This window comes from Lathamus discolor, chromosome 2, assembly GCF_037157495.1.
Source record: "Lathamus discolor isolate bLatDis1 chromosome 2, bLatDis1.hap1, whole genome shotgun sequence".
Lineage (NCBI taxonomy): Eukaryota > Metazoa > Chordata > Aves > Psittaciformes > Psittacidae > Lathamus > Lathamus discolor.
In genome coordinates, this window is record NC_088885.1 from 29,570,366 (window position 1) to 29,594,656 (window position 24,291).

The following is a 24,291-nucleotide window of genomic DNA, read 5'->3' on the forward strand; positions in this document are numbered from 1 at the left end:
CTAAAGCTACTCCAACAAAGACCACACAAACCAGCATAATGAAAACAAGAATACAAACTAGATGAGAATCAACAATGGTAATGGTATGAACATGAAATACCTCATGCAGCTAGAGCTAATTATTAATCAAATTGACTTCACAAACCAAGTCCTGAGTAATCATGAGAGTCTTAATTTTTCTCATATCAGAAAAGGACACAGAAGTCATTTTGAGCACGTAGCGGAACATAGAATTTCAGACCTCATATATAATTTCACCTTTTTAAAAAATCATATTTTAGCTATAATGTCAAGAAGAAATAAGAAAACATTAATATTCTATGTGACAACAGTAGTAATCAAAATACTGTTGGGACTCACTCTTTACACTTTAAAAAACTACCTTGTGAACTGGAAAAATACTTGGAAAAGAGTTATAGGGACAAGACAAAGACAAAACAATCTTGTCCCAATGTAGAAAACTACAGATTATTTAGGTTATTCTAGGAAAATGTAAAGAAGTGTTCACATTCTCCTAGTGATTTCATATATGGAGTTCTAAAATTAAGCAACCTACAGAGAATTTAGTCAGATTTAGAAGCAGAGGTGAACCAAACTTACATTTTATTTTTAAATAAAATAAATGCATGTTTTATTTTTAGGGGGTTTTAACAGATAAGATTATTCACTCTTGGTACAATTTACTTAAGAGAATCACTTCTTGAAATTCTGCAAGATCATAAATGGTCCTTTTTCTTGCCTCTTGATACACTAAACCATCAGTAGCTAAAACAGTAAAAGCTCTAGCATCACCACCTTGCTTTCTTCTTTGCTCTCTCAAAACAAGCAGCAGATGACAATTTAGATGGGTGGTCTCCTTTAGGCTGGATAAAGTGATTCTTGCTCAGTATTCAACATTTTTGAACCTCTGCCAAATGTGTGATTCTTGTGGATAGAGTAAACTTATCAGTGTAAATCCAGTAACAATACTCTCATAATCCAATCTAACTTCCAACTTGACTAACGTCAGTGTGTTTCCCTAACATACACCCTCCAAATTATATCTGAAGACAAAATGCCTTTTCACTGCTACAGAGATGCCAGATTTCACCCAGGGTGTGGCAGCTTTGCACGAGTGCACCAAACAATTCCAAGAGCTAATATATAAATTCACACAGTGCTTTGAGATCCTACAGGATGAGGAGTGCCATAAAATGGAAGTAATTATTCCATTAACACAAAAAAAAAACTTTTTATTTTTTTCTTATGCAAGGCATTAGAATTTCTCCAAACATTCTTGTGGCAGAAATTAATTAGGGCAAGGTGGAGATTCATACAACATCCTGGCTCCACCATTGCGCCAGAGAACTAATCAAGTACAGAGCTATCTAAACTAGCATAGTTTTCTCAACAGACCACCAATCTAGCTTCAGCTTTTGATTAAATGAAGCCATTACTGACAAAATTAATTTAGTACATTTATCCTGAAAAGTATTCTGTAGAATTTAGGTTTTAAGCATAGGGAAAGAGAAACAGAAGGTTTTAAGTATAAGGTAGACTTTAAGGATAGGAAAAGGAGAAAAAAACTACTTATTCCTCTTAATGTCAGGACAAGCCTGCTAGGGTAAAAAGATGCCAGGTGAAGTAACTGCAAAATCTCCCTGGAAAAAGTCTCAGAATCACAACTTGAAGACTGTATAAATTAGGATATTCATTCAGGCGAGGCTGACAACTCCGTATTTAAGCAACAGTCTGCATGCATCTGCCTGAAGATGAGGGGAGAAAGGCAGATCCAAATCCACTGCAAACCAGAGTTATTAAGAATCAGCTCCACTGCAATTTTGTTTCAAAACAAAAAAAAAAAAAAAAAATTACCAATTTTCAGCAGGAAAGAAATGGAACACAACTCAGGTTCTACTGAAGTTCCAAAGAAATAATCTTTTAAGTGGGCCTAAAACCAGAGGTAAATCCAAGCTGAAATGGACCACAACAACGAAAGGGTGCTGTTAAGAAAGTAAAATCTTTTCATGTAAGGAGAAATGAGATACTGTGTTTTCTTTAAATTTAGGAGCTATCCAGGTTTCCCTGTCAAACAATCAGATCTATTATCCTAACAACCCATGGAGAAATCAGCAGAAAGACCTACTTTGTTAGGCTATTTCAGATGCTTAGATTGCACATTGAAAAACTCAAGAGATACTCCCCATCTTGACACTAGTATACAGCTAATTAAAATCTGTATTATTATACCATCAAAGGATCTGGATTAGGAATTTCAACAAGATGAAGCAATCCATGCTACTTTACTATTCAGCCAAGTAGGTTGACTTAGACCAACCAATTAGGTAGTTACACTAAAACTGTAATTACCTATTACATTTCATAGGCAGATGGAAGTATGCTGTCTTTAGGCCTCCATACAAAGAAAGGCATTGGCTTGTAATACTGTCCTCATACAAATCATACAAGTAATAGATTACTATTATTTTAGCTAGCTCTTGTCTAATTCGTGAATGACTTCTTGATTCAGTATTTCAGAATATAGCTGATGATGGGGAAAAAAAAACTATGCCAGACACAAACTGCATTCCAGACACAAACTGTAATGCAGAATAAGGAAAAACATAACAATGGTCTTATATGGCATGTATTTAGGAGACCTGAATGTATAACTACAAAATCCTAAAGAAAAGTGGGCGATCAAAGCTGGGGATTGTGGAAAAGGAAGTGGATATCTATACACATGCACAGAGCATATAAAACCCACAAAATTCATTTGAAGAAGCAAGAGGTAAACTGACCATCCTTACCACATAATACACTTTCTAAAAGATGTCTGATGCTCTTTCACAAAGATGAAGGCCAAGAAACAATCTATTACAACTTCTGATAAATCTTTATATCTTACCTGATTTTTTGCCATATATTAAATAAAATAGTGATCTCTTTCAGTGTTCTTACACTAAAGAAACAAACAGCTCTAACCCGTATCACCAATTCATGACTGAATAGCATCAGGTAAAAAAAAAATTCTCCAAGTGAATTTTTACAGGAGGTAAATATTCAGCTGCTCAGCCTTGCCACAACTTAGATGCCTTGACATACAGAAAACTTTATATTTGGTGAATGTTAAAAAGAGTTGAGGTGCCTTGAAGATTCAGATAACTTTAGCCCTAGGAGGGAAGCAGACAGTGGGGTTTTTTTTCTCATGATTCCAGCAGTAGGCTCAAATGGCCAAATTCTGCCTCACTTATATTTCGACCTTTCAGTCCTTTTTCTGAATCTCACCCTTGCTTCCAAAGTTGCCAAGGTTTTAGTCAACAATTTGTCCACTACTGTTCATTTAATCGCCTGCTGTTTCTGGAATTATTAATTTGACAGACATTGATTTCTTTAACAAAGAATGAACCCACAGGAAAATACCCAAATCAGTCTAGACACTTTGCCTTGAAGGACTTGCCTGATCTATGCCAAAATACTACTAAACTGCTACAGCTGACTCCACTTTCCTGCTACAGAGGATACTAAAGCCTTTCACACATGTTTGAAGAAGAATCCCAGTAATGTTGTGCCCTTTCAAAAAGCACTTTAGAAGTTTACAAAATCCACATGGAATACATTCCCTATTATTTACATACAGAGAAGACAATACTTTGAGCAAATACTTGTACAATGGGGCTAACAACAGCCAACTTCCTTTCTTACTGTGGCAAAATCTTCCCTGAACATTCTCAGGGGTTTAGTAGACAAGAAAAATTTTGGGATTTCCTTTTCTCCTGCTGAGGACCAGGTTGGGCAGTTTGGAGAACATCTCTTCTCCCCATTTCAACCCCATCTGCAGACATCTTGCAATGATTATTTTGGGAAGCTGGAAGAACATCTGCCTCCCAGAATTTAGCATCAAAGTATTTGCATGATTTTCCCTGACACACTATTATTTTGTATCTTGTCATTACTATGCTTATATATAGCAGCTCTCTCCTATGCAGACAGATGCTTTAACATCCCACAAGTAAATGTGACTGCTCATTATCCAAGAAGTGGGTAATGTTGGCTATGAAGAGATGTACTAATTCATTGTAGTCCCCAAAACTACTTATCTTTACCATAGTTTCCACACATAGAATCCCTAAGGTCAGTCCGCTCCATATGGATATCTGTAAGGAGGTTCTAGACATGCATAAAAGAAACACCTCTAATCATACTGAAGCTCATCCTCCTTCAATGAATATTCCTTCTTCCAGATCCTATTTTTTTCATTTTAGCTTCGTTGCTCTGAATAGCTAAATATAAACTTCCAAAATCTACAAAAGGCTTAGTATCAACAGATGATTAAACTAACTACACATGTGATACAACCACCCTCCATAATGGTGTAGCTTTTGTGGCAAATTGGCCTGTCCCAGGTACAGAGGATCTTGAGGCTAAGGGTAAAACAACATAAAAGATTACCAGGAAAAAACTGTGTATCAATTTATTTTTTTTTTTAAAGATTGTTAGTAACCTATCACTCTATCCTTAAATAGTGAGCAGACTTCGCCAAGCTATCTACATGTGAAGGATTCCTGCAGAATAGCCTTCTAATGTCCCAGCCTTTCTTCAGCTGCATGTAGTTCTTCCCTTTTAGAAGGTTCTCAGCTGCAGCAGACTGGTCACACTGCTGTGCAATTCTACTGTATTTCCAGCATTCATGTTTACTGCTTTAACCATCACATCATCTCCGCTAGGCTTTCTGTTTACATCTCTGACACAGAAGCTAGTCGGTACCTTCTACATACCACTCCTCTACTGCTTCCATTTTCAGTTGTTTCTCTTCCTGATCAGGAAATGCAAAGCTTTTTAATTGTTCCTGCTACCTTCCTTACTTTGGCAGATACATTTCAAATACACAGTGCTTTGTTAAGTTTGGGTATTTCAGCCTTTGCATATTGTGGTTGTGTTACTTTGTACACTAATATGACATGACACAAGATGCTTTGTGTTAAAGACAAAAGATATGAGATCAGTATACAGTAATAACAATAGGTCAGAAATAGGTATTACAGAAATCAGTCTCAGCCTACTCTAATTAAAGGAAGAAGTCTACCAGACTTCCCAATACTCTAATTCCTTAAAACATACTGCTCCAGGGGAACACTTGACTTCTACAAAGTGAAGTCTTCCCCCCACCCTCCTTGTCCCAGGCTTACAGGATCATATTTTGCATTTGCTCCTATTTAAATTAAAGAGCTGTATAGAAACATGAAACTACCTTAAGCAAAAACGAACAAGTCTGGTCTAAAGAATTTATCCTTTATTTGCTATCTTTCAATAGAGTGGGTTTGCAATTAACACTTAAAACTTTTCTGATTTCCCTTAGGGCTGGTATGTATAGGAAAGGAACATGTGTTTCCTAAGATCAAGATTTTAATTCTTACTAACTTAAAAAAAAAAAAAAAAGAAAAAAGAAAAAAAAAAATCTACTGACTGGTTTTGTCTTGAAGACTTCCATTTTTTACTTTACAAACTTTAATTTGTTCACTACTAATATTTACCGAAGGTTACTGGTAGGGTTCATTACACAGTAGAGGAAACAAGAACTCAGAAATTAGGACATACCAGAACTAAAAGCACTGTTGCCATAATATGTTTACCCCTTAACATATTTTATGTCCCTTTACCCAACATCACAAGGAAAACCCTTGATAAGGTAAAGCCTCTTGTCTGCAAGACTGATTGATGGGTTGGCTTCGCGAACGAAGATTTGGGAAGGGCTTTACCCACGCTTACTACAAGCATGATGACCGAGGGCATGTGGGATATGCAAATATGGTTGGAAAAAAGGGTGCTTAGGCCATCAGGACATGTTCGACCAGGACTGACATCTCCTGGGCAATCACGAGCAACCCGTGCCCTGGCCCGCCCGCACGCAAGGTTGGATCTGCAGCTTCCCATGCACCTTGTCACCTGCCGTTTTGACCCTCGCCCGTCCATGCAGACAAGTGAGAGTAAACCCTTCCAGCCTGCGCAGTGGATTTTTTAGGTGAGGACAGCATGTGCAGAACTGGCCCCACCCTTTACACCTGAGGTTTGATTGCTACGGCCTAGCTAGCTAGGACGGTTACAGCAAAGTCCTCAGGTTGTAGGTTTTGTAAGAGTGTCCTTCTCTTAGATGGAAGACCTTACAAGGCCAGATGACCTCCATCAGCCCAGGTTTGAAAATAGTTTTCCTTCTCCTGTGATGAAGGCCTGTCTTCGCTAGCAAGATTCAGGAAGGGCTTTAACCCACGCATTATGAACAAGACTGTTAGACCGTCGTGAGACAGGTTACTTTTACCCTACTGATGATGTTGTTGCAATAGTAATCCTGCTCAGTACGAGAGGAACCACAGGTTCAGACCCCTGGTGGGTGCGCTTGTCTGAGGAGCCACTGGCGCGAGGCTACCATCTACAGGCTTATGACTGAATGCCTCTAAGTCAGAATCATGCCTCGATGCTTGGTGTTGTGCTGTTGTGTCGTCAGTCGCTCGAGATTGTCTGCAAGATACCACATAGAATACAAACACAGTTCTTTCTCCCCTTGCAATTGTTTGCATCTGTTATTTGTCCACCTTGTGTCAAGCACGCATCATACAAATACAAGCTAGAACTTCTCTAAATTTTATAAATTTGACAAATTGAAGGGCATGAAATTAGCGCTGTACTTCATAAGAATATGAGGTGAGGAGGCATAAATATGAGTGCCACAGTAACACTCACAGGCATATGTAAGGAGGCCTGTATAATTCATCCTTTCTCACCTCAGGACTATCCCAATACAAATGAAGTTCCCGACAACTGAAAAAAGGGAAATAACACCGCCATTTTCAAGAAGGGGAAAATGGAAGACCCAGGGAATTACAGACCAGTCAGTCTCACCTCCGTGCCTGGCAAAATCTTGGAGCAGATTCTCCTGGAACACATGCTAAAACACATGAAAAACAACAACGTGGTTGGTGACAGCCAGCATGGCTTCACTAAGAGGAAATCCTGTCAGACCAATTTGGTGGCCTTCTACGATGGGGCCAAAAAACTGATGGATAGGGGCAAAGCAGTTGATATCATCAACCTGCACTTGTGCACAACATCCTTGTCTCTAAACTGGAGAGACATAAATTTGACAGAGGGACCACTCAGTGGATAAAGAACTGGCTGGATGGCCGCATGAAAAGAGTTGTGGTCAATGGCTCAGTGTCCGGCTGGAGACCAGTAATGAGTGGTGTCCCTCAGGGATCGGTGTTGGGACCAATCTTGTTCAACATCTTTGTCAGCAACATGGACTGCAGTGACAGAAGAAGGGGTAATGGGTTTAAACTTAAACAAGGGAAGTTCAGGTTAGATATAAAGAAGTTCTTTACTGTGAGAGTGGTGAGGAAATAGAATAGGTTGCCCAGAGAAATGGTAAATGCTCTATCCCTGGATGTGTTCAAGTCCAAGCTGGACAGGGCCTCGGGTGACACGGTCAAGTGTGAGGCATTCCTGGCCATGGCAGGGGGATTGGAACTAGATGATCTTAAGGTCCTTTCCAACCCTAACCATTCTATGATTCTAAATTCTAAAGTCCTACTACAAAGTGAAGGCATCAGAGTATTTCACTGAAACAGAATAAAACAGCTGTTTTGCCATGCTTCATAGAACCATCTGAACACAGAGGCTTGCAACAGAAAACCTTAAGCAGTGTTACACATAAGGGTAGGAGACAAAATTCCATGATGCCTATGCATTTATTATAGCTAAGTGCTCTATCTAATGATACGTAAGTCAGATTAGTGAGGTCATTTGATCAAGACACCATTTTTGCTCCACTGGCTGTTGTGGGCTCCGAACAGGCTCTGAACAGTAGCTTAATTTCAATATTGACTTTAAATATTTTCAAGTCTGGCTTATGTGATGTCCAATACAGGGGCCAAGAGATACCCTGAGTTAAAAGTAAAATGTAGAACAATGTTACATAAAAACGTTAAAATCAGTATCACTATTCCGAAGTGGAAGGAGTAGCTATTTCCTGAACAGTGGTCTTCTGACCCTGCTGCACTGGAGCAATTATCATTTGAGGTAGAATACTGAAAAGCTTTCCCGTCCCTGCTGCACCTCCACTTACCTGCTGCATCACAAGACGGCAGACACAAAGTACTCCCAATTCTGCTTTCTCCAAGAAACAACAATGGTTCTCAAGCTGCTTGCATTCCCCCAATAACAAAGTAAAAATAAGGGACATATGAATGTCTTTTTTTCGGTTTTTTTTTTTCCTCTCAAGAACATACACAGATCAAAAAAGTTGCTTCCACCACTATTTGATGTTAAAATTGATGCTTACTGAAAAAGTCTGAGATTATTTTTTAAGAAATATTTTTATACATCTACAGTATTGTTTCAGTGTGGTTAAGAAGCATTATTCAAAATTATTCAAAACCATCAGAAGACCTAGGAGTATCCAGTACCTCACCAACATTTTTTGGATTGGCGTGTAAAAATCATAACTTTTTTAACCAAGCAAGTAACAAAAAAAGGTTTCTATGGAAATTACTTTTAATTTGATGCAGATTGTACAAAACTATTTTTAGATATTTTAGTGGTGTTAATAGCTTAATATTTTCTAGTTCTAAATAAATTCAATCCAGCAATAAATGGAGAAGGAGCACTAGTCTACTCTGTCAAGATTGGTATCAGACAAGAGCAAAAAAGACCACAGACGGCAAACGTGTAAGAACCAGAGAACTGACCTTTAATTGAATGTTGCAATTTAGTGGTCAAGATACTCAGAGCTCTTACATTCATGAAAAACAACATGTCTGGAAGTAAACTTTATAAATCCACCTACTCATATCAGATGATGCATCTGATGCATTAAATAGAGACAGAGTTTAAAAGCAGTATTCCACATTACCCACAATGTAACTGAAAAGCCTATGTTACTTAAAGAGATAATTCAAATAAGAGAGATTTTTTCTAAGGAATGCATGTTTGACTGTTGTTTTTTCCCCCACACTGTTGTTGCATAAAGGTCACAACTGTGAAAAATACACAGGAGCAGGATTATGATCCCATGCCAAGTCAACCAAAATTAATTCCATTCCCAGCTTTGTGAATGACTTGCAAATTGAGTGACAAAATTATTTTATCTTTTTTTTTATTTATATGTATAATGATACTTACCTACTTCACTAGGTTGTCTAGGTTGGAAACTAATTATGGGGATGTCAATATTTAGGAAGCATCATACATCCATTCCCACAAAAATCTGTCCTACAGTAGCTTGTCTAAGTTTTTCAGGACAAAAATTATCTATCCTTTTTTTGTTTGTACTGTTCCCAGAACAATAGGGTCTTAATCCTTGACTTGGAGAGCTAGATACCATTGAAACATAAATAATTAACAAACAATAATGAGTTGAGAGGTTTAGTGAAGTGTTATCCTTCCCAGAGCTCCAAGGCACAGAACATTTAAATGACCAGGATTTAGCCAATGCAAAGGGAACTGGGGACAAGGAATCATAGCCTTGGTTGCTTGCTAACAACTTTGGTGGCTTGCTCTTGAAAGAGCAGGGATACAAAAAAGACAACTGATGGAATGCATATGTGAGAAGAGAACACTATTCAGAGGAGCATAGAGACTGAAAATATAGTTGCCTTCTGAGCAAGGCATTTAGGGCAAAAGCTTTTCATGTGTTTGTCAGCTCTACTGTATCTGTAAACTAGAAGCAAACACAGCAGGAAAAAATAAGGGTTTGTTTGGGGATTTGTGTTTTGTTGGGGTTTTTTGTTGGGTTTTTTTGAGAACCAACACAAATATGTAATTTGGAAAAGAGGTACACCTCAGCAATAAAGGAACAGTTGTACAACCAACAGTAGCTGTTGTCTCTTGAGATGTGTTCTATGCCCATATATAGAATCATAGAACTGTTAGGGTTGGAAAGGACCTTAAGATCCTCTAGTTGCAACCCCCCTGCCATAGGCAGGGACACCTCACACTAAACCATGTCACCCAAGGCTCTGTCCAACCTGGCCTTGAACACCACCAGGGATGGAGCATTCACAGCTTTCCTGGCCAACCCATTCCAGTGCCTCACCACCCTTACAGTATGGCCCTCACCACCCTTACACCCTTACATATACTGCCTTTATCATGCCCACTACTTTCAAGCTAAAGCCCCACTTTCAAAGTAACTGTATCAGCTGTGTGTTACTGTATACACTAAGAACATCCCCCCTGCTTCCCATCAGAAGTAAAACGTTTGGAGCTAGTCCAACCACTTGAGTAGCTCTTCATCTTGAAGAGCACTTCATCTTTAGCATCTAAGCATAGCTTCAAGTATCAAGCATAAACGGTATGACATGGAACTCATGCCAACATTTCTAAGTAAAACAATTACTGAACATTAAGCAACTGCTTTTAGTTCATTGTTTGTCCACACCACTTGTTCTGCTTTGGTGATTTCTAAGCTACGTACTCTCTGAAGGTGGGTATCAGTAACTTGGGCTTGTTTACTCTAGAAATGAAAGACCTACGGAAAGCGCGACTATCATCAGTACTGGAGTGAAAAATAATTTCTTGCAAGTGAAAAATGAAGAAATACTCTGCTTCCAGTCAGGCTGGAAGATACCTGGAGGACAGGCAATTTCCACAAGGTGATGAATGAAAAGGAAGTAGAATGCTGAGACGAAAGCCTGGAGTGTTTCCAGTAAACCGTGAATGCAGGGTGGGGCAAATGAAAGCAGTTATCAAGAAGGATAAAGGCAAAAGAGTCAGGGTTTAATATATGACCAGCAATTTTTATTTTCTTAAATAAAGATGATGTTAAAGCAATATATTAGGAAAAAAAAATTACAAAAGATACTTCAGTAAAATAATTTTCAGCCACTAATCAAAGTATGTACAATACACATGTAACACAAAACTAATTACTTACCTAGATGTACCAATATTATCCCAACATTTTCGACTAGACTGTATCCCATCATATTAATGCCATTATCGAACTGTGCACCCAAAACTCCTGATACTCAGTCAACAATGCGTACTTAATACATACCTAACTTTAAGCACATTAGCCCACTCATTTAAGCAATGTATTTAATGCACAATAAAAATTAAAGCAAATCTTTCTAATAGTTTAGACACCCCCCCCCCACCTCCTCTTGTTTGGCAGTTTGATAATCAAAAAACTTGAAGACATTAGAAAACATTTTCATCAAAAGACTACAGAGAAGTAACATGTACACGGTTGTGATCTGAAACAGATGCTCAATCTTGATTTTTGAAAGAAGAGAAATAGTTACTTTTTTTTAAACTAAACCAAATGGGAAAAAGTCTTAGAAAGTCTCAAAGTCTTACCTGTTGGTAAGCTTCATAGATTATATCAAACAAGAAGGCCTGAGGCATTTCACTTGCTCTGTACCTGGCACGTTCCAATGAATGATCTAGGCAGCCATCTGCAGCAGAGGCAATAACAGTAGAAACTAGAGGACGAACTGCTCCTGCTGCCTGTGGAACAAAACATAGAAAGAAGCCTAAATGTTACTAATATTGAAGCCTATCAGAGTGCTGCATTCAAAAAAGGTAGAGTTTCAAAATATATTTTCTAGTTACTTGTCTTTTATATATCTCATAATGCATAAGTCATGATAAAGTCTGTAAGAGACTTTTAACTTGAATAAAGTAATGGAAGACTGCATAAGTAAGTACACAGTGAGGAACAGCTAACAAAAAAAAAATCTTAACTCCTTCATAAGCATCTACTGCAAATACATGTACAGATCTGAGTTCAGTTTTCAGACTCTTCTTCATGCATACTAGGTGGTTTATGTGAGGACAGTCTTACAACTATTCAGATATGAAACAGCAGGAGACAGACCTGAGAGGTCTTGACAGTCCACACCTGTAGCTTTCACAGATTTCAATCTGGCTAAACTGCTCAGAAAACAGCAACAAGAAAAGTTTCAGAAAACTGAGCTTGTTCCTCCATGTAGAATTCACCCTGTGAAATACTGAGTAACCACTCTTACGAGTGTATACTGGGAACTCAGTATATACATTAGAAAGCATTCAATATGCAGCAGCACTGTGCCACAGAACAGATATTTAAATGCTTCTATTCCAGTTTTGCATTTGCTGAATTTTTAAACCTATTAAACATATATCTTTGATCTTCTCATCAATATACAGTATTAAAGATCTATGGCATCTCTGGAACAGAACTCTCTTAGCTGTTTTTAGTCATTTTGATACCAGAAAGTTACCCAAACTTTATCAGTCCCTTATCAAATGTCCACATGAACTTACATATGCTAAAAGCAATTGGGCAAAGAGCTGTTCATACAATTATGAAGAAAAGGATAAAATGGCAAAATATTGCTTATCAAGTCACAGGGCAAAAAGCACGCTCCATAACAATGCTAACCACTGAGAATGGCATCCTTACACTATACAGTTTATCAGCAATTTTTAATGATAATAAAAAAGAGCAATTGGTACTTTTCCAAAATATTCGGAATTATCCAGCATCTTAAACCTATCCAGCATCTTAAACCAGTACACATAGAAAACCAGTCTCAATGGTGAATTCTGACACTTTTCACTGCAACCACAGAAGAACATCTGATGTCTAGTGAGCTTTGACACAGTTAAAAAATAGGTCTCATGACATAAGAGCACTGACCTCATATATATGAGTCCTGTTCATTCGTAACAAGATTTCTGACCTCAGATAAGCATACAGTGGCAGAGACACCAAAGTGAGCCCAAATTCCTTTCTCTTCTAAGAGGAAAAAAAATAGCTGTCATCCCTCCTCCCCCTCACACTACTGAACAATAAAACAAAGAGGAACGCAGTCAGCATGTTGAGTACTTTATGAGCTCTAAATTACAGCTTCTTAATTAATTCTTTTGCAGAACGAGGACAGAGATGTGAACCAAAATCTGAAAAGCACATTTTCTTTCTAATACATAAGAAGAGATATCTATATAAAATACTATTGTCCTGGGTTCAGCAGTAGCAGTCATTTTTTCTCCTTCTTAGTAGCTGGTGCAGTGCTGTGTTTTTGACTTTCGGCCTGGGAACAGCGCTGATAACACCGATGTTTTTAGCTACTGCTCAAATGTTTAGTCTGACCAAGGACTTTCTGAGCCTCATGCTCTGGCGGGGAGGAGGGGAAGCTGGGAGGAAGCAGAGACAGGACACCTGACCCAAATTAGCCAAAGAGGTATTCCATACCACAGCACATCATGCCCAGGATGTAAACTGGGAGTTACCCGGAAGGGCTGACTCACTGCTCAATCAGGCTGCATATCGATGGGTGGTATTGTATTCTCTTCCCTTGTTATTTCCCTTATCATTATTATTAGTGGTGGTAGCAGTAGTGGTTTGTGTTACACCTTAGTTACTGGGCTGTTCTTATCTCAACCCATGGGAGTTGCATTCTTTCAATTCTCCTCCCCATCCCTCCAGGAACAGGGAGGGGGGAAGAAACGGGGCGGGGTGGGGGGGAAGAAAGCAGAGGAGTGAGGGAGAGGGCTGCATGGTTCTGATTTACAGCCTGGGCTTAAACCACAACTACACAGAGCAAAACACCATCATCCAAAGGCACAACATGGTACAGAAAGATCAGTGAGAGCTATGAAGTCACAGAACTGTCTGTAAAGGATCTTGAGAAGTCATCTAGCCCATCCTTTCTGACCTAGGCAGGATTAATTTTACTTCTGTAATTTGAGTAACCACTCAAATGTTAGCAATAAGTCCATGTATTAAATGAGTAAATTTAAGAAATGTACTTTGAGGAAAAGCTATGCACAAGTAGAAGTAGAGAGATTAAATTATATGCAACTTATCCTTTCTCTATTTCTTACGATTCCAGGACATGGATTATTACCTTTATATCCCAGCTGCTGGGCATTTGGACTACGATTTTTTGCTCTGCTGTCATATTTTAATTGGTCACAGGCAGAGGAAAAAAAAAAAAGACAAAATTAGAAGGTCATGGGAAAAGAAAGCAAGCAGTGAGCTAGCCACAACTTTTCTGTAATTAGTTAAATCCATTTGATTTTTTTTCTAAAGCACCATTCCAGAAAACCAGCTAGCAAAAGAGGATTTCTTAGGCTGATCCAATATTTTATTGCAGTTTTTAACAATCATGTCATGTTACATTTTAAGCATAAAACAGGCCAAGAGAATACAATGTGACTTGCGTAACCAAATCTCACAAGTGAAACACGCACTCTGAGGAACAAAAAACCAAACTGCAATTCTAAATAAAAATGAAATACTCAAAATTATGTTCTTAAAAGAGCTCTGAAACGCATTGTTTTCTTGACATCTGGTTTATTGCACAATAAAAATTCATGAATGCCTGTATCAGAATGTGACAATACTGAACCGTATCTCCTGCTCGGCTGAGGCCTAGCTCTTCCAGAAGATTCGGAAAGATCCGATTTCTAATAAATCCAAATACGTCATTTTCTAAAACACCCAATGAACTTGTCAAGTAATTGAGAGCTTTGTGGCACCTAAAATCTAACAGATGGCATTTTCAAGGAACTACAGTTTTGCTTTATACTACCCCAGAACCAAGTTCAGCATGGCAGGCTGAGAGTTTTTCACCTGTCTTTCCTCCATTTTAATGAGAAATCACAACACGGGCACAAGACGTCTTCTGCAGCAAGGCCAATTAAACTATACCTGACACTGACTGAAAACATGAAGTTTAACACAAAGAGTAAGATTTACTGTTGACTTCTGATGACGCAAGGGAGAGAAATTCTAACTATGTATGCAGTAACAGGGTAACTAGCAGTCATTTGACTAAAAAAAAAAAAATCAGCTTTTATTCCAAAAAAGTACAACTCAGTCCTAGACTACTCTATGCAATAAATGGAAAATGCAGAGCTCTAGTAATACAGCCAGGAAATTTCCACTGCCCAGAAAACCTTTATATGATGAGCAGCTGGGGTCCGAAAGCTGTGAATCCCTGAGCTACAGCATACTTGCTAAGGTGAAGCACTGAGCTGAAATCTTAAAATCCTGTGACAAGATACAGAAACTGGTTGGTTGGTTTGCTCACTACTGGTTCACTTTTCTGCAGCACCTTTCTCTGCCTCAGCACACACACATGGGCTCCCTCAGCCAGATATATGACCCAACACAGGGTTGAGTGTTTACCACCTAAGGCGACTTTCAGACCAGGTGAAACTGGAATCAAGCAAAGGAAAATCTTGGCCTGTGTATGCCCTGCATTGTTTTCAGATGGGACAGGAGAGCTGAGTTCCTAACACAGGAAACCTTGCATCTGCAGTACTTCTGGGATTTTCTAGCTGGCATACACTGACACAGCTGCCAAATCCAAGCTGGCTTACAAGACCTCACCACACATGCTTCTGCTTCCAAACTTGGCTCACAGGTATCTTCATTCATGGTGTAAACACAATATTCAGCATATAAAAACATAAGAATTGAGCTATGAATTTTGTTCTCACATGCAGGCCAAAGAGAGGAACCGTTTAAGATGTATGGCTCGTTCTGCGGTACTCCCTTCTGGTTAACACAAGAGTCCTCCCTACTCAGCACAAAGCCTTTTCCGAATCCGATTCCTAGCAGTCCTGTAATGAACTGAACAGGGAACTCAAGACAGGGCTACAGGCTACATTTTTAGGGACACCATAGAGCAAATAATACAGTAAGGCACTACTGTATCTAAAGGGGCTTTTGCTCTGATGACTGTGGGGTGTAAGTGAAGAACACAATCATCCAGATAGTCTATCTCTACTCAGTTGCAACATGAAGTATTTTATTCTTTGCAAGGAACTTCCATGTTGTTTTTCTGGTTATAAATCAGTAACACCTATTTCCATACTAGTAAAGAGAGTATACTCTAAGTATCACGTATATTAATTTTATGTAATTTGAGAGGCTTTGACTTGCTGCTTATGTCAGGAATGTGCAAGTATTTGGGCCCGGTCTCAGGTAAGAAGTTCAGACATGAATTAAAAAAAAAAAAAAATAACAGAACAAAGAAAAAATTTAAAATTTTAAGTACTTGTTACTGTCACCATAGTTTTAAAGATTATTTTTTTACACTTTGAATTAGCCCAGTACAAAATACAAATCCTGTGAGTCTAAAGCAAGTGTCCGGGTCTTATACTAACACTTCCCTGCCCAGAGTACTCATCTTCCACTACATAATCAATTTGGCCCAGATCTCAAGTAGATCTGCTTTCAAAATCATGCACAAAATGCATTACACACCCTTACTGAATGTGAAGTAGATAGTTAATGGATAGTTAGATTGAATTTCTTTCCATGTCCACTTTACAGCCTTCAAGCCACTTCACTTCAAAGACAGTCACTCACTAGAGTTTTGGTGAAGCTGGCATGTCCAGAAAATGCATACACTTTTTCCACCCCATTTTTGCATATTTTGTTAAATAAAGTATCAAAATATCTGTGGGCAAGCTCCTAAAATATTCTTTCATAGCATAACAGACACTGAAACAAATACTGCTAACAGGTCAGCCTCCTTTTGCAGACAAAATATTGGAATAAAACCCATCCTCTTAGTTTATCATTTCCTTAAAACAGCCCTAAAATGTCCTGAGAAAGCAGAATCCCATCCGCTTCAGTGGAAGTGGAAATGACAGACTGGTATCTCTCAGAAGCAAGCTCATCCATCCAACTGCTGCAAACTGAACCAACCTCTAGATGCTTTTAGAAACAATGGGTTTCTTTTATAATCCATTTTAAGCAACACCAATAAAAAACATTTATAAACAGATTCTAAATTTCCTATTAAGCTTTTTTCACAACCGCCTAGAGCATAGCATACATTCAAGATTTAAAGATTCAGTGGTAACTGAAAAAAGGTAGAGAATGAAGTGCATCATGGAGGTCAGTATAATACAGTATCATAAGTATTTTCAGTAGAATTTCTACTATTTCAGTAGAATCAAGGCATGCTAATACACCTTTCCACTAAATAGTACTCATTTTTCCACTAAAAATCTCACATTTTATCATACTTTTATTCTGACAAGTAACTTTTCAAATGCATGTATACAGTAAATGCGTAAATGGGTTGTGTTTTAAGATCAGGCAGCACAGTCAGTTCACATGAGTGAAACCTAAGCTGTATTGATGACACCTTTTATTAGAGAATTATATATGAATGTTTAGACCACAGAAGCCTACACACAACATGCAAACCTGGCTAACACAATGCAGTATGGCTTATTTTTATTGATTATTCATTAAAACTGAAAATCCTCATTTTATTAAAAAGAAAAAGAAAAAAAAACAACCAACCAACACACACACACCCCCAAAAAACAGGACCCATTAAAATTTCCAAAGGATTGTGGGGGAGATAGAGCTTGTATCACAAGCAAGAAATTACCCAGCTTACAAATACCTCCAACACACAGTGTGTTATTCAGCCAACACCAACACTCCACATCTGCAACACAACCTACCAAGAACAAGCTATCAAACAGCCAGAGGCTCCAAAAAAGCATGAAAACTGACACACCCATACCAATGATCCAGTCATTTTTGGTAGCCAGAGTTGAAACAGAACAATGCTAAATAGCTGCAAAGCTCAGAAAGTTGAATTATATGGACTAGGAAGAGACAAAAATCGCAGTGGCACTAAATCCTTACAAAAAAATACCACAACTACAATTCCTTTTGTTTTACAGCAGTGTGGTAACAAGCTCAGACAACCACAGATCCTGCAGGCTGGCACACTAAGAGAAAATTAAAAAAAAGCATGCTATGTCTTTGGCACACCCTTGTCCCCAGTAGGGCCCAAGTACTAACGCAGACCCACAAAGTTCACTTACATGGCCAATTTGCAATCCTGAACTTTGAGTGAGTGGGAATCAGTCAAAAACTTAGAAAGTCCAGTCCTAAGTGAGCATTTCCCATCGCCCTAACATGACTCCCTTCTACTTTTTAATTATACCAACAATACTTTTCTTCTCCATTCATAGCCTCTATCTCCCCTGAACTTCATTTTCCCTACGCTTTCTACCTTCTCAGCTGTCCAGCAGCATTAGGTAAATGTACATTATATTTCAATCACCCCACTGCATTAGATTCAATGTTTTGAAATTACATAGGAATAGCCATGATGTCAAACACATACAAGCATAACTTACAAGCGTTATCTTTAAAAGAATGTCCCTATTTTCACGTTTTTCATGTTTTTTTCAATATTCATATTTAATTGTAACTCTTTAATCAGAGTTGTTTTCAAATCTGACAAGCAAACCAGTACTGAACAAAGACTCCCAAATAATTTAGCCACCCTGCCTTAGAAAAAGTAAACTTGTCTTGCATATATACACTGAAAAAAAAAAAAGTATATTAGAAATACATTTTCATCACTTCAAAACAGCTGACTTTTTTGAAACAGTATGATGGAGATCGTGGGGCTAGTTATACTTAGTAGGACAAATACATCCATCTTGGAACTCAAAGTCAACTTTGTAGAGGTGAATTTGGTATTTTATCTTGCTTTTCCATGAAGACAAGGATTGCATTAGGACACTGTTCAACTGCATAACAATAACAATAGATGTTAATTTAGACAAGCTAGATATCTAACATCTTACAAATATGTCCTGGAATGTCTTTTATTAGGTGAAAGATTATTTATATGTTACCAAACACTGCCATCTCCTAAGGATTTCAGTCTAAATTAGGTCTGGCTATGACCCAGCAAAAGAAGCTCAGAATAACTATGATTAATTTCTTTTCATTTTACTTCATCAAACTCTTTCCACATGTTACTACAGGGAAAGTATTCTTTTACACAGATCAAAATACTTGCCATGAAGGGCTTTCACAGCCATCTACAGTATGAAAAAATACAGAAATAAACAGTATCTCTGATGCATGAAACAGGTAGAAACATGCATTTCTATTCAGACATCTGCACTCCAACTAATTGTATCTATAGTAATCAACATGCTTCAGCCACACTCAGCAATTACCATTTAAGTCAGAAGACCTGTCTCTACTGAAAAATTTCTTATCACAAATTTATCAGATTTTTCAAAGCAAAATTAAAAATCTCAATTATAAGATTAAAATATTTGACATGTTTAAGAAGATGTTCTTTGCAAATTTTGTAAATATGAAGGAGAGAGTATCTAATAAAACAAAGTGATATAACTATCTTTGTAAAATAAAGCAATTAGAGAAAGTCTTCCAATGCACATTCAAGGTACTGGACTGAAGTACCGCATATTTGTTCTTACATTTCTTTTTTTTTCTTTTCCTTTTCTGCATTTTGTATCAAGCTACTGTCTAGGGCTACATTTTATCTTTTCTATAACCAGAAGTTGTAACTATAAGAAATTTTACAATTCCACTGCAGAAACAGAAGACTTCAGAGTATTTCCTCCTCCAGCCTACAGAAGTCCTGGCAAAATAATTCTATTTGTATGGAAAAGCATAGACAAAGTAACAATACAAGCTATAAGCTACAACTCCTATACAGAAGTAAAGCTGATAGCTACAATTTGGCTATATGTGCCAAGTTTTCTAAACTTTGGTGTGAAGACATGTTAAAGCCTAACTAGCCAAATTTTCAAACTGAACTGATTCAAGCCTGCACACGGACCACAGAGTTCATAACTCCATTCTTCACCCAGAACCCACTTATCTGCTGTACAAGCAAGGCAAGGCAGCAGTCTGGTTGCATGGGTTCAACTCAAATCTGTCCTCATAACATATGCCCTCATAACTCCTTCCATTAATGTCACGTCCAAAAGACCCCCTCCAAACCAGGACCCTCAGCTGCAAGCTTCTCTTGAAGGACCAAATACAGCATGCAGTCAGGACTACAGGACAACTGGCACGACTCAGTAGACTGGCAGACCACAAGAAAGACAGAAGCAAACTCATTATCATGCAGAAACACAAATTTGAGTCCAGGGTATATCGTACCTTCACCCACACACACACTCAGGCACTACCATGCAGCATAGACTTAATTTGCATGGCAGTGCTGTGGTGGGGACAGGATTCCTTCTACCTATTTCTCCTACTGACATACAACAACAATCCACGACCTAGGCTGTGTATCCATTAGATATTAAGGCTGAAGAAAAAAGGTTGTCTTCTTTCTGCCAGGTATCTTTCTTTTTTTAAACAAAAAGGATAATTCTTAAATTACCTTATTTTGAATTTCATTGGAGGAAAAAAATACATCAAAATTTATAGTCATTCTGGGCATACCAACTTTGATTCTCTTTAGGAAGATACCCACTAAAATTTCCTATGTAGGCAGTAATACCAACCAGTCCAATTCCAGCTATGCTGACATACTTGTACTGGCACCTTTTATGTGCCCAAGGACAGCACTGGTTGAAATGTTAAACAAACCTGGTCTAACACAGATATTACACCTAATCATCAGCCAGACAAAAAGAAAGTTAATTAGAACAGATGTAAGGAGTTTTGAACACCATGAAAAAAAACTTGTATGCTAAACTTCACCTAATTTCCTTCAAGTCTGTAAGTCTGTTTACCCAGCTGGCTAGGAGCAACAGTTGAACTCACTAAAATTGGGCACATGTTATTCTTAAACCAACACCAGGAAGGAAGAAGTTATAATTGTGTTTATTCCTAGCTGCAAAAAGAGGGGATGTTTAATCAGAAATTTAATATACACTTTGATCCAATGTTAATGAGCTGACACTATGTTGTATATTGAACTGACTTCAAAGACACAAGATGCCTTAAACAAATGTGATGTATATTTATGACACTGTTTAAGAAAAAGAAACCATTTCTTCTAATGAGGTCACCTTTATCAGAACATACTATCTAAGTAAATGGGAATACTACATGTACATCAGGACATGTCAGAGCCCCAGTTAGCTATAGCAAACTAAAGAAGATTACCAATAACAAACTGTTGCTCAAAAATTAAGACTGTATATGTTCTTTCCCACTTTACATAATCTCTGTTCTTTTACGTTTAAAGCATTTATTTTAAGCATCAGTAAATATCATTTTGATCTAATCGACAACATGCCAAAATCTAAATGCTATTCTGTGGAAAAATTCAGATTTCTCAAAGAAATCAAACATTCCCCTCTAAAAAACAGGACAATAGGAATACGTAAGTGAAGATATATATAATCTGAGGTGGAGGAAGAAAGCAGAACTAGACCTATTACAGGATGCAATTTTTCAACACGCAGCACTGAAAACAAGCTCAAGAACATAATGAAACTGAAAAGAAGCAAAACCAAGAACATACATATGCACTCAGAAAAAACAGAGTGGTACTGCATAAATGATACAACTTCTTGATGCAAACATTTAATCTCCTATTAAAATCAGTATTTTTTAAAAAAGCAGATTGAAAGTCATAAGAATGTGTCATTTATGTTGCTTTTGTACTACAAATTACTGCCATAAATCATAATATAATAAAGAATTACAAAAGCTAGCAGGATTAAAACAACATATACAATTTAATGGTGTTACACAAATTATACAGCATTTCTTCTAGTGCATTCTTTATCTGTGCATTCTTTGTGAGAAATTCAAGAACAGTTGAGGAACTCTGTTTTCAACAAATACAACTACTGTATATTCAGCAAGATACATTTTATCATGCTATTAGCCAAATAAGGTCTTATTACCTTAGTCAACATATTCAGCTAATTTTTGTCACAGTGCAATAATTGGTAATGTTTAACAACATGTTCTCATTCATTAAGGTTTTGTTGTCTTGGTAGATAGTTTCAGAAGTACTTCAAAGGTTGTTTAAAATCTGCATCACGCTACCAAAGATCCATACTAAATATATGATCCAGACTACATGTAGCATCCCCCACCTAAAAAGCAGCACATACTGGTAGAGTGCTTCAAGACTTTTTCATGACATATTTAATCTTTTCGGCTGTCAGCAATAGCTGTATATTATACGCAACTGTGAAGCATAAAATTCAGTATAAGCAATTTAAATATTCCAAAGCCAATCCTGTGACCACTATGCTACTATTTGCTTTCAATACTTTTAGAAATATTTTTAAGTATACTTACAGCTTTAAATTTTAGCATTCACTCAATCTAATATGACAACAAAATGAGCTACCAGCACGTTCTCATTGTAACCAGTGCTATACTGCAAATCTAGGTAACAAAAATTAAACAGAATATTTGCTATAAAACTTAATGAATCACAAAATCAATCATTTTTGCTTCTAAAATTAACAAGACTATTCATTTTACTTTGACTATAGTATTATCTTGCATTATCTAGTAACAGAACACATCTTACAGTCAGCAAGCCATCTTTCATACCCTAATTACTGATTTATATTGCAAAAAGCTATCAGTGAAAGTGCACTGCGTCACAAAGGATTTTCTTATTAGAGTAAATAAGTATAAAGAGGAGTTAACACCTGTATTCAACAGATTAAAAATCTTGAAGCTACTACCACAGGAGTTACAATTACAGTTAAGAAGTTGTATTTTACCTCCAGAAAGTCTACATTATTATAATAAAATCAACAATACCATGATGAGAAGGCCACTGATCTACTGCATATTGCTTTAATCAGAAGCTTAATACATTAGCAATATAATATATAATTAGCAATATAATATATATTTAGCGATATTAGCATATTGTAAGGAAAACAAAAATCTTGAGGTGTTGCAGGAGGACTCTTGCACAAGTTAATCAATGAAATGCAAAACTGCAGTGTTTAATTAATAACTCTTTCACACGCACACAGAGCCCTGAGCAACCAAAACCACAAGCACTATAGCTCGTGGTCATGCAGCTCCCTAAGCAACTCTGCAGTTGCTTATCAAATGTCTTTGCCTTCTGAATTTGTTCAGCTGCTTCTCTCCGAACTGCTTGTGCCCTGTCCTTGCAGCCAAGCTTCTTTCTCTTTCAGCCCTTTACATCCAAAATTTCAAGTTACTTCTTTATACAAGCTTCATCTAAGACCACCTCTGTTATTAAGAGCCTTGCAAAATGGATTATACTCTACTATGCAAGTTTGGCTCAATGACTTTGTTACACATATGTATGAATTTAATACCTCATGAATTCTCTCCTACATGCTCCAATGCTCCCCAAGGCAGCTTTAGTTCTATCTGTGCCACAACCCACCTACCTTCTTGGAAACAGAAGGATAAGCACAGAACCAGTCCAGCAAAGGTATTACAGCATATAACAGGCCAAGTTGGCTTTCAGAAGCCTCAACCAACCTGCAGGGTTGGTGGTGTCCTTGCCATAACCACCCAGATCACAAACTCAGCCAAAATGCAGCTGGGGGCATTTCTGAATGAAAACCTAGATTTCTTTTCAGTGCAACATTGGGCAAAAAAGGGGAAAAACTCAAGAGGTATGCATGCCTAATCCTTCACCAGAGAGATACAGCTAAGAATCTCTTCCAGATCTTGCCATGTAGAAGTGGCTAGAATAATACAGGGCCTTTATTCAGCTCCTCATACATGCTGTAAAAGCCGAGACATCCTTTATTTTAAGGAACTATTCTTTATTGCTTTGATCTGCTGCAGGAAGAAGAAATCTGAGTAACTAAATAGACATATCTTTGCTAAAGGCTGTTTCATTTCCAAAGTCATATTGTTTTCTCAGATGAAGTGTCCAAGTTTTAATTAGCCTCAAATCAACAGCATTGTGATACACATCATTTCTCTGAATTTTAAAGGAGGTACATTTTATAGACATTACATATACATGACCTCAGCAACCACTTAACTACAGGAAGCTATGCTGAAAATTTATTTCCAAGATAACCTAATCCTACCTAAGAAAAGATTAAAAATATTGTATGTGTAGACTTCCAGAAGCTAAAAAAAGTAGGATTAAGTCACCTTTTTAAAAAGGATTAAGTACTAGTTGCACTAGGCCCAGCTGGCTCTGTTAGTACAACACGGAAATGGTGCAAAGAAGAAAGGGAGATTATAATTTAAGTTTCTGTCTATGATTTATGTATTTCAGTTCTTTAAGTTGCATCCTCCCTAATGAATGCAATAAATCATCTAAATCACTTAAATGGGGACTGGGAAATGACAACTATTTCTCACCACCAAACACTACATGTTGTTAGGACAAAGACTGCAAGTATTTGCTAACAATACATCAGTCCTCCATTCAACACAGAAAATAACAACTTGGTTGAGGTGATTATAATTCTCTATGGAAAGAATAATGCCACAAGCTATGGAAACATCCGTATGTTTTTTACAGTTACCATTATCATAGAGTTTAAAAAGGAGTAATACATTGTGTAACTCTTTTCTGTACA

The 24,291-nt window shown here is 37.5% G+C and overlaps 1 protein-coding gene across 11 annotated transcripts in view; it reads right to left on the reverse strand.

Moving 5' to 3' along the window:
• The window catches only part of CRPPA (CDP-L-ribitol pyrophosphorylase A), a 141,178-nt gene that overhangs the window by 104,565 nt on the left and 12,322 nt on the right, over window positions 1-24,291 (reverse strand). For all 11 annotated transcript variants that reach the window (XR_010609878.1, XR_010609880.1, XR_010609881.1 and 8 more), the window contains exon 3: window positions 11,332-11,481. Coding sequence is in view for 7 of the 11 variants with exons in the window: in XM_065666249.1 (XP_065522321.1) it covers window positions 11,332-11,481 (150 nt within the window). In the remaining 4 variants the exon portion in view is untranslated. The remainder of the gene's footprint in view (window positions 1-11,331; window positions 11,482-24,291) is intronic.